Consider the following 11,919-nt stretch of genomic DNA (forward strand, 5'->3'; position numbering starts at 1 on the left):
CGATGCATAGTCCTCCTGTAGAGCCTGAGATGCCTTTTCCTTCTCTTGCATGGTCTGAATCTTTTTGCGAAGGTTCTCATTAGCCTTGGCCTTTCCTGCGAGCTCATCGCGCTCTGCCCGGACCATCTGGAGTTCGTCTCGGAGCTGGAGCTTTGTCTCAGCATCAGCCTTTAGACGCTCGAGCTGGCTCTCATATCTGTCAACCGAGTCGCGAGCTTCCATGAGATCAGACTCCAATTGTGCAATGTAATCGCGATCCTTCATCGCCTGTGCTCTAAGCTCGCTTAGCTCTTCATCGTCTGTGAACCGCATGGAGCTGCGCCCCATCTGCAGCCTAGACTCGGCAATCTCCTCTTCGAGCGAGTAGACTCGCTTCCTTGCTTCCTCCAAGTCCTCCGTTGTGTCGCTCAACTTTTGCTTCAGTTGCTTTATTTCCTGATTTGCCCGAATAAGTCTTTCCTCGCGCTCGAGCTCGGGATCGCGTTGAATTTGGTCTTGGATTTCTGGGTCAGGTTGCTCTACTTCGGGGAGGTCAGGTTCGGCGTGCGCATCCGTAGCTCTCTCCATGTTCTGTATCATTTCGGCAATTGGTGATGCGACAGCGGGTCCGAGCTCGTTTATGAACTTCTCCATGAGCTCTACCATGCGGTCACTAGCCTTGGGAGAGTAGATTGCTGCAAAGAGAACGGACTTGACAAGCTGTACAAAGTTAGCAAGTGACGAGAGCATCGCCAAATTTGTAGTCTACCATGGTAGTCTCCTTTTTCGAGCCATCGATAGCAATAGCTTTGAGATCGGTCTTGAGGAGCTGCGCGACGGCCTGCCGCTCGCACTCTTCGGTCAAGTACGCGGTAACGATCTTGTCCACATGCTTGACTACAGCTTGTCAGCCACAAAGCGCAAATGTATACGCACATGGACTCTTACTGTTCTGCCAGCGTGGAATCCAGCTGTCCGAGGTTTGGGCGGTGGCTTCGGGCAGATCCCCCTTGAAATAGTCGGGGTCGACTTCGCGCAGAATATGCCACAAGACCTGGCCATCTTTCAACTCGGCCCATGACCCTACCGGCTTGGACAAGCTGAACCTGTTGACCCAGGCCAGAAGGGCAGTCTCGAGTTCCGGCGAGGTCGTGTCCATTTTGGCGGCCGATTTCGGAAATCTAGCGTCTTTGGTGTGCGTCGAAGGGCCTCTCGAGTAGATGCGAGCCCTTACGCATGGTCGTAGGGCTGTTGGATCATGGAGGATATGGGGATGAGCGGCGGGGAGCTCTGAGACGGAGTAAGGTTGTTGTTGAACCAAGCGTTAGAGGGGTGGAGCGCGTCAGGGTCCCAGCGCGCATCCCGGCGAAGCCGCCTCATAAAAAGGCTGGGCTGCTCTTGCCCATCTTGGGCTCGACTCGATACGCTCGCTGCATTATCATATGCTTAAACGTCAAAAGGCTCCAATGGGCTCAACAGTTTCTTGGCCATGGGCAGCCGCAGAAAAGGCGTTCGCATTTACACTTTGCTCCGCCGTAAGGGCGGCCCGTTCCCGTCAACAGATGCGAAGAATCGCGTCATTCATGCGCGCCTTGTCTCACATTCCACTTTCAAGTGGCATTCGGACATCATTTCAGAGAGAGAATGGATATGTCAATTCAATAATTTCCTGCGCCTGTCCAATCATGGTATCCTTTTCCGTCTAATAACCGTCCAATGTTTCGTTTGTAAAAAATGCAGCCGTCAACGGCACTGTCTCTAATGACTGTAAAGAATGGACATGGTTCGAATGCTCCTAGGAGTTGGTGCTGATGATCCTCAGGTCTAGGCCCGGGCGGTATATGCGTGGACTTGTTGGTCCTCCTCGACGAGCGCATTGTACTGCGAGCCCCAGGCCTGCACACTGTCGAGGATCTTTGTCGGCGCGTTGGCAGCGAAGCCCCTTGTCGCAGTCAGATTTCGGTGAACAGGCAAAAGTGGTCGCAGAAACGTACTTGATCAACTCTGGCAGTTTTGTTAGCGCCTGCTGCTCAATGAAATAGCGGTACACTTACTATACTCATGGGTGATGAAGCCGCCCTTTGGCCGACTGTTAGTAGAGCCAGTACTCGGACTTTTAGTATCATACCGCATCAATGATGGCTTTCTTTGCCTGCTCCAGAATCTCGTCCGGAGTGTCGTTGGAGTAGCTCACGAGGACGGCGCGCTGAGGAGGCGCAACGCCAAGCGCGCAGACGGCGAAGAGCGCGAGTAGAAGGGAGATGATGTAGAATTTCATGATGCAGTGCTTTGATTCAGTCGTGGGTTCGGTCAGTGGTAGGTGAGAAGAGGGGTAGGTGAAAGGGCAAGGCAGCGTCTTTATCTCAGCCAGCGCGGGTTGTGGAATGATGGGGAGGACAGAGCCTGGGGAGGGAGGGCAGGAGCAATGCGGTCATAGGCCCGACCTGACCCAACAGCAAACAATCCAAAGGCCGCCGGATGCCTGAGGTCACAACGCCGCTTAGCTTCTTTGGGACTAGCGCTTTTATCAAGGAACGATCGGCCTCCGACTGGCGCCTTCTTCGGATTCCAACTACACCACTTCTGTCCACCAACATCACCGTCCGCCATCGCACCAGCAACCCATTTCTCTCGCATCATCACCGACCGGACCCATCTTCCCGACTCTCTCAACTCCTTCACTCCGCCATCTTCGTCGCATTCGCCTTCTTCCTCTCTGCGACCGCGTTCTCGGCGACCAAGTCGTCAAACGCGACACCTGCTTTCTCGCCAGTCTCATACCCGTGGGCACGTCTACTTTTGAGGAGGTTGCGCAATAACTGAGCAGGCGGCGATCCGTGAAGGGTGGTCCGTTGAGCTTCAGGTGCCGCTGTCAGGCTGGAGGACACCGTTTTGGCGTAGTGCAGAGCAGGATCAGGTCACTCAATTACACTTCGTGCAAAAGGCGGTCATTGTGGGCTTGCTTGGACAATAGCTAGCGAAGATACACGTGCTGCTTTTGATCTCCATTTCGCGAGCGAGCGACGAGAAGACTGCAAAATTTCCTTGTCCCTGATTCACAGTCGGACATTTGGCACTGGATGTCGTTCGCTTGGTAGCGAAGCGAAGACTTCACCGACCTTTTCAGCTTGCCAAACGATTACTCGAATCACCAATTTCCGCCTGACTGATCCACTAACCTTGAACATTTGCACCGCGTCTGCCCATCATGTCACTACCCTCAGCAGAGGTCGCAGCCGACTTTAGAGAGGCCTTGCAAGACCTCAAGTTCAATAGCAGACCGGAAATTAGCAATCTAACAATCATCGCCAAGGAGAACACCGAACACGCGCAAGCTATCTCGAGGGAGCTTGAGAACCACATCAAAACTGTAAGTGGCTTCTCACATGATGCCAAAGTAGTTTAGCTGATGATTCATCTAGACCCGGCCCGAGTGGAAGTTGCCTGCGCTCTATGTCTTGGACTCTATCGTCAAAAACGTCGGTACTCCATACACCGTCTATCTGGGCAGCAATCTGTATGACACTTTTGTCAATGCCTACACTCTGGTCGACACGCCGACGAGAAAAGCCCTGGAGGGTTTGTTGCGAACATGGAAGCAGCCAGTCCCCGAATCCTTGGACACAAGACCTGTGATTCCTGTCGAGGTAACGCGGAAGATTGACAACGTCCTATTGAAGTTCAAGACTGTGGCCATGCAGCAGCAGCACAATCAGACAAGATCACCCGCTCCCGGCCAAGATCCTCGCGTCTCTCAATCTCCATTTGGCTATCCTCCCGGAAACCAAGCAAGACAATCGCCAGCTCAGAATGGCTTGGCCTATGCTCCTCCGCCGGTTCCTCAGACTCATTCTCCTGCTCCTTCCATGACTCTGCCATTCGGCATGCCCCCGCAGAATGTTCGACAGTCTCCCGCGTTGGGAATGCCCTTTTCGGCGCCTCCTCCGTCCTCTGTGGATAAGATCAAGGCAGATGTGGAGCCACTGATTGCAAGTGCGAAGCAAGACTTTGCGAGTAACCCATACGACTCGGACAAGCAAAAGAGACTCAAGACATTTCTGGATTTGCAGGCACTGCTCAACTCACAACAACTTGCACCCAACCAGCTCCAGCTTGTTGAGCAGCAGCTTGCGCAACTTGGGGCCGCTGTTGCCCAACCGAGTGCAAGTGCGCCGGTTCCTTCCGCAAACACACCTCTGAGACCCCCATTTCCAGTTCCTACACCTTCAATGCCAATCCCTCAAATACCCCAAATCCCTACCCCTGTCCAGCAATCGACACCCGTTCCGAACATGAATGCTGCGGCACCACCATCATTGGCAGATATGCTCCGGGGTATCCAGCGCAGCGCGACTCCTCAGCAAGCCCAGCCACTTCCGCCAATGCCCCCTGCGCCTCCGATTGCCCCAGCGGCTACTCCCATCAACACCTTGTCGCTTCTCGACTCACTTCGCATGCAAGGCCTTCTCGGCGGCTCGTCGACGCCAATGGCGGTTCCGCCAATGGCGACTCCAATGGCAGTCCCAATGGCAGCTCCCATCGCACCCCCTCCCTTCTCGGGGAGCACCTCCGTGAACAACGACGTCGAGTTGACCAAGGAATCTGTCAAGAGACAAAGGCCGGAACTCATTAGCCTACTCTATGAGGCCAGACCCAACCAATGCTCCACCTGCGGTCGCCGATTCCCCGCCACCGACGAGGGCAAAGCTATGAAGCGGAGGCATCTGGATTGGCACTTCAAGGTTAAGGATCCTAGTCTGGTGAAACAAGCTATTCACCGCAGCTGGTACATTGGAGAGAAGGAATGGATCGAGTACCGCGAGCAGGACGAAGCGAAGCCACCCCCAGAGACGAATGGCACGAACTCGAGTGCGCCCAAGAACCAACAGCGTTTCGTGCGCGTGCCCCTGGAGCCGGAGCTGGTCAACGCGCCATGCCCAATCTGCCAAGAGAAGTTCACGCCCTCTAGGCTGGACGATGAATTTGTCTGGATGGATGCGATTCAAGTGGGACCCAAGATCTACCACAACAGCTGCTATGAGGAGGTCTATGGCAAGGCGAGGAGTACGCCCGTTTTGGGCAAGCGTGGAGCAGACGAGGGTGTTGGAACGCCTTCGAAAAAGATGCACATTTGAGATTCGCACAGCATCAATTGGTAAATAAGGGATAGAGGATAGGCGTTTGCGATGGACGATCAGTAGTTGGTGACTAGGATTTTGGTTTAGGTTCAGGGCGTTGGTGGATCATGGAGCTTATGCATAGCATCGGGGTTGAATACCAGGGCATTGAGATGGACAGAGAGTCGACAATTCGGACATTTGCTTTCGTTCGTTTAAAAAGTCCCTGAGTAGAGAGAGAAAATGATACAATGCATCCAAATCAGTCGAATCCAAGATATCTCCGATTGATCAGTTGATGGGCAGGAATTCGGGCGAAGGGCCGCTCGTGAACGGAGACGCAATGGTGACGGATACTCGGCGTCGGCGTGGCAGTCCGGCTCGCGCGCAAGCATAGCCGAAGTCCGCCGCCCGCCGCAAACAACCCGACGACCTCAACTTCAACACAGCTCCACCAGCTTTTCAACTGCCGTCCCCAGCGTCTCCCCAGGCCCTCGCCAAAACCCTTTCGCCGCTTTCCCTCCTGTGTGTATCTTGCTCTCCCCAGATTATCCATTGATGCTGATTTGCATTCAGACATCCAGACGCAATGGCTCCCATTGACAGCGCCGTCGACGACATTAAGAGCCTGGTCCTGAGGCTCGAGGACCGCATCTCCACACTCGAGTCCAAGCTGGAGGGCAGCACTGGTAGCGCTTCTGCTCCTACCCAGACGATGCGCATGATTCTGATGGGCCCTCCTGGTGCTGGTATGTTGTTGGATATACGCTCTCCACAAAAGCGCCCCAGAGCTTGGCATGTTAACCGTGTCATCTATAGGCAAGGGAACCCAGGCACCGAGGATCAAGGACAAGTTCTGCGTCTGCCATCTCGTACGTACATTTGCACAAGCTTGTTCTGTCCGCACATATGCTGACGGTGTGCGCAGGCCACCGGTGACATGCTCCGCGCGCAGGTCGCGAAGAAGACCACTCTCGGCAGGGAAGCCAAGAAGATCATGGACGCTGGTGGCCTTGTTAGCGACGAGATCATGGTTAACATGATCAAGTCGGAGCTCGAGAGCAACACTGAGTGCAAGAACGGGTATGGAGACTGTTTTCTCGGCCGATGTCGGCTGATATCAGACGGATTCTAACGACCAATCCTCGCAGCTTCATCCTCGACGGCTTCCCCCGCACCGTTGCCCAGGCCGAGCGGTTAGACGAGATGCTGGACGCGAAGAAGCAGAAGCTCATGCACGCCGTGGAGCTGCAGATCCCCGACGAGCTGCTGGTTTCGCGCATTACTGGACGTCTGATCCACCCCGCCTCCGGCCGCTCATACCACAAGATCTTCAACCCTCCCAAGGACGCCATGAAGGACGATGTGACTGGCGAGCCCCTGGTGCAGCGCTCCGACGACAACGAGGACGCCCTCAAGAAGCGCCTCACTACCTACCACGCCCAGACCTACCCCGTCGTCACCTACTACCAGAAGACCGGCATCTGGAGACCGATTGACGCCAGCCAAGAGCCCGGCCAGGTCTGGCAGCAGCTCCTGAAGGTCTTCGACGGCAAGCAGAGCGGCGGCCTGATGTCCAAGCTTGGCCTGAGCAACTAAGAGCAGGAAAACCTTCGACAATCTTCCCTTCGCGATGCCACGACCAACCGCGACCCCTTCTTGCTCACATATCCTCCCTCACCCGCCGACTGGTCTGGTATCCTACGTCTTCTTCCGCAGCTCGGTGATTCTTCAGGTGGCTCGAGAAGGTTTGGTTAGGTGGGGCTGAGGGACTGTTGATGGCTTGGGAGGCATGCATGAATTTTTTCCTTTTGTTAAGAAACCGACAGCTTCCAGCTGATCTTAATTGGATCTACCAGGGGCTGCTCGTCATGGATGGATGGAGAGGGAATGGAGCAAATCCGCGCATCGAATCGAGCCGGTTCCGGTCTACAAGACGAAGGCGGAGTGTGCATAGGGAATTGAATGGTAAAAATTTCAAATGTACTTCTATTTCATGGCTTTCAGAGCTTCTGAATGGCGCACGATGACAGCTCATATCGAAGTTTGTCCAGTTCCTCGCGCCTTTGCAGCACAAGTCTGGGGTTTCTCTACTGTGATGGTCTTAAACCACAATCGAAGATGCCAGGGACTGTACGGCACTGCCATCAGACCAGCCCATGTCCAACCGTGAACAAGTCTCCACATACGGAAGATCTACGCCAACTCACGCATATGGATTATCCAACCAGACAAGACCAAATTATTCTCAAGCTTCAATGAGCACAAGTCGCTCTATATCCAAAAACCACAACGCCCGACCAGTCTCATGATTGTGCACTTTCAGACCCTGCAGCCTCCGGTTGCGAAACCGCCCCCGACCCAGCAGCACCTGTAGCAGCAGTTGTGGTGCCGGTTTCGCGCTCCCAAGGCTTGCGCCGCCTCGATGCCGTAGGCGCCGTACCCTGGCCCTCCAGGACCGTATCCGGTATCTCCTTGATTCCCGGAATCGGCTGACCGGTTGTGATCAGCTCGACAATGTGCGCAAAGGACGTCGGATACGGCGCGTCGTCGGGACTGTTGCTTGATGCTGGAGCGGCGGCAGAGGATGAGGGAGCTGTTTGGGTCTGAGGCGGCGCGGGAGAAGCGGAAGTAGGTGCTGGAGGTTGGCTTTGGCTTTGAGGCTGGGGCGAGGCGCTGGTGGACGAGGAGGTAGTCGGCGTTGCAAGGCCGTTGGTGGTTACGGCGTCGACGGGAGAAGGAGTGGGAATTGAGGCGCGATAGGCCTTGTACGCGTCAAAGTCGACGGGTATGTTGAATTTTCTGCGCGCGAGTTAGCTCCAACATTGTTCCCTCTGACGCCGTTGTTGGCAGTCGATGTTGTTCCGCATTCCATATCTGGTGTGGCCAAATGCGGGGTGTACGATGGGGAGCTACACACCGAGTGAAATAAAAGCATCGAGCCCGCAAAGCAAGCTCGACCACTTGGTCAGGTGAAGGGTTGGCCCCGAGGATTGCGCTGAGCCCGCCTTGGAATTCCCGGTCGCTGTCCCATTGATAGCCGTCTACTTGGGCGTATATGTTCTGCGAAGCTGCGGCCTCTTCTGGTGCCGAGGCCATGCTGAGGAATGAAAAGGCTGGGGGAATACGCGAGTAAGACGATTGAATCTCGGGACAGCGCTGGAATATGGAGAGGAGATGCACAAGGTCAGCGTGGTAATTGAAAGCAGAGGTGAATTGTTTCTGTGATACGAAGTTTGGAGCTAGTCAATAGGTAGTAGGCAAGGCAAGGTGGCGGTCGGTCCCCCGGCCTCGTGACAACCGCCAAGGCCAAGCGGAAGCTGACCTAGCCCGCATCTTCGAATACAGCTCTCGTTCGCTCCGAGCTTCCCACACCATCAACACCTCTCCTGAAGCCCGACCTCTTTACCGCACGTCAGCTTTCAATCTCCGAAGCCGCCTCGCCTCTCTCTCTCCTGCCTTGCTCCTGGGCATTGGCACTCCCCCTCCATCGCATCTTGGACACCTTCCCGTCTACGACATGAGCGAGTACATAGGGTGAGCCGCAAGTCGCGTCACCGCTTGCCGCGCTCAATTGCAGCTGACAGACCCTCCTCACAGAGCTCAGATATCTTTGATATCCAAGAGTGATATCCGCTACGTCGGAACGCTCCACGAGATCAACTCCGAGAACTCGACCGTCGCTCTCGAAAACGTCACGTCCTTTGGCACAGAAGGTCGCCGCAATGGCGAAGATGAGATTCCTGCCTCTGACAGCATCTACGAGTACATCGTCTTCCGCGGAAGTGATGTGAAGGACTTGAGGATAGAGGACAAGGTGGAGCAGCCCAAGCCGGCACCTCCCCCCATGCCAAATGATCCTGCGATCTTGGGTGTATGTTGAACCCTACCATTGGCACTCTCTTTCAATTTGAATCTCTTCAATTGGGAGCTGCCAATGTTACCTCGACCGTATTGACCAAATATGCAGGCTGCCCGTCCTCCTCAGTCGACTCCGCATGGCCAGCAACAGCAGTCTCAGCCGCCGAGCTTCCCCCAGCATTTCAACCCGCCGTATCCCACCTCCGGTCCTGGTCCTTACCCGCCGTTCAACAACCAGCGCTTCGGACCTCCTGGTGGATATCCCGGTGGCCCTGGTGGCCCTGGTGGATTTCCCGGCTACCCTCCTGGCATGCCATATGGAGCTCCTCCAGGCTGGTACCCTCCTCCAGGCCAGGGCTTCCCTCCGGGCCCTCCGGGTCCCTTCTCTGGTCCTCAACAGATGCCCATTGGTCCTCCAGGTCACAACCAAAGACCGGGCGAGCCTAGCCCTATTGGCCCCAACAAGGACGTGCAGCAGAAGCCAGTCGAAGCGGATGCCGCACCCAAGGCTGAGGTGCAGGCAAAGAACAAGACATCGACTCCTGCCCAAGGTCAAGGTCCAGCTCCAACTCCGCCAGTAGAGTCGAAGCCTGATCCTAGTGCTGCAATGGCCCCTGCTCACCCTACGGCTGCCCCGACTGCCACCCCAAGTGGTCCCAAAGGCGCGCCCACAGGCCCCAAGAGCAACCGCATCGTTCCCGCTGTGCCTCTCGCGACTCCCGGACAGAGGGCTGCTGCGCCAGCTGCTGCTCCTCAGGCTTCAGCATCCCAGCCAGTCCCAACCGCCGCCAGCACTGTGCCTCAGTACCAAGCTGCGACTGCGGCAGTCGCTGCCGCCATGGCGAAGTTGAAGCCGCAGGGTGCCGCCCAACCGACGCAGACCAAGCCGGACAACGACTCGGCGATGCACAATCTTACTCAGAAGGTTGCCGAGATGCGCGCCGATGACAACATCCGCCACGGCAAGCAGCCTGGCAATGGAGGATTCGCTGCAGGATACCGTGGGGGACGTGCGCCTCGCCGTGGAGGATACAGGGACCAGCAAGTGAAGCCGGTTGAGGTTCCCACCACAGATTTCGATTTCGAGACGTCAAACGCAAAGTTCAACAAGCAAGATTTGGTCAAGGAAGCAATTGCGACGGGCTCTCCTGTGGGAACGCCAAGCGAAGAGACGGAGCCACTCAACGGCACCAATGGTACGGCAGAGAAGGAAAAGGAGACCGTCGTCATTCCGGGCGCCCAATACAACAAGACGACGTCATTTTTCGACAACATTTCCAGCGAATTGAAGGACAGGGAACAGGCGCGGGGCCGTCTGGGTGGACAGGAATTCCGCAATGAGGAGAGGAAGAAGAACCTCGAGACATTTGGCCAGGGCAGCGTGGACAACTACCGTGGCGGCTACAGGGGCCGCGGCCGTGGCAGGGGCTACCGTGGTGGCAGGGGATTCGGTCGTGGACGCGGCGGTGGCGGCAGAGGCCGTGGTGCTGCTCCGGTTGCAGAGGCTTGATGTCGCTGCGTACTCGCCTGAGTCTTTCGCAGCTTGCGTACTTGCTGGAGCATTGCCTCCCTCTTTTTCACTTTTTCAACTCTTTCAATAACTACACGAGGAGCACAAAAAAGCGGATGAGTCACGGTCATGGAATGGAGTAGACACGTCTCACACTTTCTTCTCTTCGCCTTTGCCCTTTTCTTGCGTTGTTGTCTTTGGTCTCGTGAAGGCGGGCTCTGGCTGGATGAACTGCTTTGACGGATGGATTGATTGAATTCTTTTGCTTCATGCTGCTGCCAACGGAGAAGAAGAAGCTAGCCGCGTGGAAGCGTCTTTTTCAAAGTTACCATCCATGGATGAATCTGCTGCTCACTTTCTCGTTGAGCTTGCTTCCCGTCATACTTGCTCCGACCCAACCCGCTATGCTTCGTTTGGCGTGCGTGCGTGCCTGTCTGCAACCATCGCCGAATCGCTCCAAAGAATGGGGGGGATGACGTGTGTGACAGCACATCATTTTGCGGACGACGACGATGAAGTTGGCGTACCAAAAGAAAAGCAAATCCAAATTCTCAAACGACACAATCGAACGGTGGGAGGAGCATCATTGACGAAACATCCATCTACTCGTGCCTTGCTGCCTGCTGTGCTGTGCTGATTGCGGTACATGGCGTGCCGTGTTCTACTCCACGACTGACTGCCCTTGCTTTGCTTCGTCCTACCTACCTGTCGTGCTGCTCCCGCCAACCGCTTGCTGGCTGGCTGGCCTACCTTGAAGTGCTTTGGCCGTGGAATCCGCGACGTGAGTGATGGCATTAAGCACGCGACTCTTTCCGTCGCCGCTCCTGCATAAGTGCAAGTCGTGACCAGCCCACCGAGCAAGTGAGGTAGGCTTGTGAGAAACCCCCCCCAGAAAAGCCAGCGGAGATGGAAAGCAAGCATCCCATCTGCCCTTGATACGTACCGTCGGGTGGGCAAAATCACATTTCTCAAATTTAAAACCCGCAGGTACTTAGTAGGATTAAGAAACAGCAGGACGCCTTTTTTTTTTTTTTTCTAGCTCTTTAGGGTGTATAGAGAGATAAAAGAGAAATAGAGGCGTAGGAAGTCCCTCCTAGGGTTGGAAACTGGTGTGAGTAGTACCTATATACTAAGTAGGTACCTAGGCGTGCGAAGAGGTAGTAAGAGAGGGTGGGGGATGCTAGGAGGGCAAACCACAGCATGCAATGCTAGATTCTCAATGGCACATGTTTGTTTTTATATTTTGCTATTTACTTGATCTACTCTATTCAATTGTCTTTAGCCTGGATCTACAGGGTAGTTCTTAATCCACCCTCCCAACTCCAAATCCTCCCACCCCCCCCCCCTTTTTTTTTTTTTTTTTTTCTCCTACTGTAATCCACACAAACCACTACTTGGGACATAGGCTAGGGTTAGATTTAGGCGAGGTTAGAGGCGCTGGGGCCTCCAGCC

The 11,919-nt window shown here is 55.1% G+C and overlaps 5 protein-coding genes across 5 annotated transcripts; 3 read left to right on the plus strand and 2 right to left on the minus strand.

Annotated features, from left to right (window-relative positions):
- Window positions 1-1,404: 1,404 nt before the first annotated feature.
- On the minus strand, window positions 1,405-2,388 carry BKA78DRAFT_302968 (uncharacterized protein). Its single transcript, XM_066887501.1, has 4 exons — window positions 2,108-2,388; window positions 2,034-2,058; window positions 1,974-1,983; window positions 1,405-1,921 (listed from the first exon to the last, which is right to left on the minus strand). Exons 1-4 carry the CDS (start codon window positions 2,255-2,257, stop codon window positions 1,804-1,806), a joined length of 303 nt encoding a protein of 100 aa, XP_066749564.1. The 5' UTR covers window positions 2,258-2,388; the 3' UTR covers window positions 1,405-1,803.
- Window positions 2,389-3,187: 799 nt separating this feature from the next.
- BKA78DRAFT_291510 (uncharacterized protein) lies at window positions 3,188-5,114 on the plus strand (the record flags this gene model as incomplete). The annotated part of the gene is made up of 2 exons (XM_066885909.1): window positions 3,188-3,349; window positions 3,402-5,114. The coding sequence occupies 2 exons, from the start codon at window positions 3,188-3,190 to the stop codon at window positions 5,112-5,114; spliced, it is 1,875 nt and encodes a 624-aa protein (XP_066749565.1).
- Window positions 5,115-5,685: 571 nt separating this feature from the next.
- Window positions 5,686-6,695, plus strand: BKA78DRAFT_291511 (adenylate kinase-like protein cytosolic; the record flags this gene model as incomplete). Its single annotated transcript, XM_066885910.1, has 4 exons — window positions 5,686-5,845; window positions 5,886-5,968; window positions 6,025-6,179; window positions 6,248-6,695. The coding sequence occupies 4 exons, from the start codon at window positions 5,686-5,688 to the stop codon at window positions 6,693-6,695; spliced, it is 846 nt and encodes a 281-aa protein (XP_066749566.1).
- Window positions 6,696-7,402: 707 nt separating this feature from the next.
- BKA78DRAFT_348885 (uncharacterized protein) lies at window positions 7,403-8,195 on the minus strand (the record flags this gene model as incomplete). The annotated part of the gene is made up of 2 exons (XM_066890706.1): window positions 7,403-7,898; window positions 8,017-8,195. 2 exons carry the CDS (start codon window positions 8,193-8,195, stop codon window positions 7,403-7,405), a joined length of 675 nt encoding a protein of 224 aa, XP_066749567.1.
- A 421-nt stretch (window positions 8,196-8,616) lies between these two features.
- On the plus strand, window positions 8,617-10,467 carry BKA78DRAFT_291513 (Scd6-like Sm domain-containing protein; the record flags this gene model as incomplete). Its single annotated transcript, XM_066885911.1, has 3 exons — window positions 8,617-8,633; window positions 8,697-8,970; window positions 9,067-10,467. 3 exons carry the CDS (start codon window positions 8,617-8,619, stop codon window positions 10,465-10,467), a joined length of 1,692 nt encoding a protein of 563 aa, XP_066749568.1.
- Window positions 10,468-11,919: the final 1,452 nt, after the last annotated feature.

The sequence above is a fragment of the Phyllosticta capitalensis genome (genome assembly GCF_038381095.1).
Source record: "Phyllosticta capitalensis strain CBS 128856 chromosome Unknown BKA78scaffold_1, whole genome shotgun sequence".
Lineage (NCBI taxonomy): Eukaryota > Fungi > Ascomycota > Dothideomycetes > Botryosphaeriales > Phyllostictaceae > Phyllosticta > Phyllosticta capitalensis.